The 3,652-nt window shown below is 64.9% G+C and overlaps 1 protein-coding gene across 1 annotated transcript in view; it reads right to left on the bottom strand.

The window, feature by feature from the left end:
• The window catches only part of RTN4R (reticulon 4 receptor), a 25,634-nt gene extending 22,280 nt beyond the window's left edge, over positions 1–3,354 (bottom strand). The window contains exon 1 of the mRNA XM_034989080.1: positions 3,254–3,354. Within this exon, the coding sequence (XP_034844971.1) occupies positions 3,254–3,275 (22 nt within the window). The 5' untranslated portion in view covers positions 3,276–3,354. The remainder of the gene's footprint in view (positions 1–3,253) is intronic.
• Between the last annotated feature and the right edge of the window lie 298 nt (positions 3,355–3,652).

The raw sequence follows: 3,652 nt of genomic DNA on the forward strand, positions 1-3,652 counted from the left end.
CGTTCACACACCCATTCACTCATTCAGTGCAATTCACTTATTCACCGTGGAACTCCTTCCTGGTGCTCCTGTTCTAACCCCCTTCAGGCTGCAGACTGAGGCTCTTGTGGAGACTCTCTGGCCACAGGCCCAGGAGATCAGGAAATGCAGCCCCGGGGGATGGGTTCCTTCTGCCTCCACCAGCCGGGACCCTCCTGGTGCTGTACCAGCTGCCACGGGCATCCGTGCCACAAAGCCATGAATTCTGGCCCGGGGCAGGGAGCAAGGAGGGGCTGGAGCCCAGCAGCAGCATTGGCCACGGTGAGCACGGTGAGCACGAGTCCCCTGGCCTGGGAGCAGCAGAGGGAGGGGGAGCTTGGAGTCCAGAGAGCACGGGGGAACCAGGGCCGCACACGGCCAGCCCCTCATGGTCTGTCACTCAGAATGGGTAACAGCAAACAAACATGGGTCTCGGGCCAGCCCTCGGGTTCCTCAGACAGCAAGACTTCCTCTTCTGCCTTCCAGAGCCCCCGCACATCCTGTGGTGGGGGGTCGTCTACACACACCCCTACAAGCCCTCTTGCTTCCTGAGACCCACTGGGCCCTCTTTGCTACTTTCCATCTGCGACCACAGGGAGAAGGTCAGCCCCAACTGCAGGACACACAGCTGGCTGTTAATCCTCACGTAGAGAAACTGAGGCTCAAGTGTTCTACAGGCTCCCTGCCGGTGAGGGGCACAGCAGCTTGGGAAGCACGTTGCTGGCCACCTCCCACCTTCTGCAGTGCTCTCACTTCCTGCCCCCCAACTGCCCATCACCCCTTTCCAACTCCCCTGTGACCTCTATTGCCTTTGTTTCCCCATTTGCAAATCAGTAGAAAAGAGGTCCAGTTGGCAGTGTAAGTGTTCCAGGAGGACTTCCATTTGTGGGAACCACTGCCTAGGGTGGTGCGTGTTGGGGAGAGATGTTTTGGGTATTTTGAAGGCAAAAGCACTGGCATCAGAACCCCGTGGGGACCTTGGCCTGGAAGTGCCCCCAACAATCCAGAAGGGAGGCCTGATTACTGGCCCGTGTCATGGGCAAGAAGGCTGAGGCACACAGAGGTGAACTGTCATACCCAAGGTCACACCACCGATGGGTGGCTGCACCAGGACCCAAATCCAGGATGTTCTGCTATCCCACGCCCGGCAGCCAGGGTTTATGAGCAGCCCTCTGCCAGGTGGTAGGGTGCTGGCCACCACCTGGCTCAGTCCGTCCCGTGGAGCTTGCTTCTCCCTCACCTTGTCTGGCTTAGAAAAGAGGAGTGGCCAGCCCCTCAGCCTGCCCAGCCACGGGGCCCAACCTCCGGCCCACCCCTCTGTTGCACCCCCGCACACTCTATAAGGATGACCCACTTGTCTTCATTGTATAGACAAGGACACAGATGGGGACCAGGCAGTATGGCCCCTCCTCCAAGCCCCGGCCCAAGGTCCCCCTCACTACAGTGAGAGTGGGTCACCAACACCCTTACCTCAGTGCCCCACACAACACCTGAGGCAGGTGACATACCATAGAACACCTTACCAATAAGGCTCCTACCACAGCGAGACTGAGGCCCGAGGGCAGGGCCTTCCTGAGGTCACCCTGGGTCAACCTCAGGGTGGGCACACACCTGCTCCCCATTGGGCTCAGTGGCAGTGACTACAGAGCATGGAGGAAGGGTCTGGCCTGTTTGCCACTGTGTTGACCTCGAGCTTTGAAATGGGCCTTCCCTGCCCAGGTGAGTCCCAGCCCCCATCGGCCACCATTGCTCTAGCACGGGGGACGGCAAAGAGTGGCTGGGAGCCCTTTGGCCTCACACCTTAGGCTGGGTGCACTGAATTAGCTTCTCAGCACACAACCTTTGTGCCTCTGCTAAAGATTTGGGTAAAACCTGCTTACAGCCTGTCTGGGCATACAGGGGCACCCACACTGGAGGCAGAGACACATGCCGATATGACCACAAGCACATACGGTCACGCGTGCAGAGACACACACGAGCAGAAGTATACTGAGTCTCTCTCTCACACACACACACACACACACACACAAAGACCCAAGGGGCTGTGGAGGGGAGACTCCCAGGACACGGCGGGGAGGCAGACAGAGGTGGGGCCATGCTCCTGCAGCCGGTTTCTCGCCCCTCCATCTGTGAGCTCTGGCTGCCCAGAGCCTCCCCCTCAACACATGTGCATGTAGGCAAGGCAGCAGGTCCCACTAAGGGGCCCCAGCATGTGCCAAGTGTGGAGACCACAGCAGGCATGCTATGTGCATGCATGTGTGGCCGTGGGCGTGCAGGTGGGGGCGAGGACATGGATGTGCATCCACAGCGTGTGTGTGCGTGCATACTGGGGCAGCCTGGCATGCATGTGCACACGCGGTGTACAAGTGTACAGCCCTTGTAGACACGTGCACGTGCAAGGAAACGTGTGTGCCGCCTGCGGCACGGTGGACATCAGCAGGGCAGTCTGGGTGGGCACCAAGGGAGCACCCTCCAGGCAGGGCATGCCCAACTTCCCTCACAGGAGGTCACCCCCGCCCCAGACCCTTCTCTCAGGACCTTGCACCAGGTAGCGGAAGGGGTCCCATGAGGGCTGCCAGGGAGGGGATGCTGCGAGCCCCACCACTTCTGGAGCCTCTTAGCGGAGCCCCCCAGGGGCACTCAGGCTGCGGGTGGGGGCTGCTAAGGCTGCCTCTTCTCCTCGCCAGCCGCCCCTCCCAGGGGGCAGCTCTGGGCCAGCCCCGCCCCCCACGCCCTCTACTGTCGCCAACGCCCCCGATTCATCCCGCTGCGGCCTGACCCCAGAGAAACCAGAGGTCCAGAGCGGAGACCTGGGGCAAGGGTGGAAGCGACCCGATACCCCCACCCCTGCTTGGTTACCCACGTTTCTGCAACCCTGCTCATTAACTCCTTCGAGGCCGGGGCGCTCCGAGGCTGGACCCCGCCCTTCCAGCCGGCAGACCCCACCCCGGCCCCGGCCCGGCGTCCGGGGCCACTCGGCCCCGCCGCCCCCGGCCCCGCCGCCACGGCCAACTTTCCCGGGAAGCGGCAACTTTTCCTGCTGCCGCGGGCTCCGCCCTCCCGGGGCCGGGGCGCCCGCGGCCCCAGCCCGGCGCGGCACTGCGGTGGCCCTCACGGCCGCCCGGTGACCCTTCTGCCTGCCTCGGCAGCCCCAGCCTGGCCCTGCGGCTCCAGGAGGGGCCGACCCCACCGTCCCCACCCCGCCTGCCCGGCTCGGGTGCCGAACGGCGCTCACCTCCGGCAGACGCTCTCTTCATCTTAGGGGTCGGGCGGGGCGCGACGGGGACCGAAAGTCGCTTCGGGGCCGGCGCCCGTCTCCCCGCGGCCGGGTCCGCATCCAGGCGCCGCCGCTCCGGCCCGGCCCCGGCCCGGCCGCGGTACGAGGCTGGGCGCGCTCCGCTCCCCGGGTCGGCTGGGCTGGCGGGGCCGCGGGCGCGGAGGGCGAGGGCGGCGGCGGCGGCGCGGACTGGCGGGGCGCTCGCGGCGCGGGCCGGGAGCGGATGAATGTTTTATGGGATCATGTGGTTTGACGCGCGAGGAATCCGCCCGGTCCCCCCGCCGGCCGGGCCGGGGCGGGGCGGGGCGGGGCCTCGCGGTGGGCGGGGCGCTCACCTGGGCGCGGGCCGGGCGTGGT

Source organism: Mirounga leonina, unplaced genomic scaffold, assembly GCF_011800145.1.
Source record: "Mirounga leonina isolate KUSES-001 unplaced genomic scaffold, KU_Mleo_1.0 Mir_481, whole genome shotgun sequence".
NCBI classification, from domain to species: Eukaryota; Metazoa; Chordata; class Mammalia; order Carnivora; family Phocidae; genus Mirounga; species Mirounga leonina.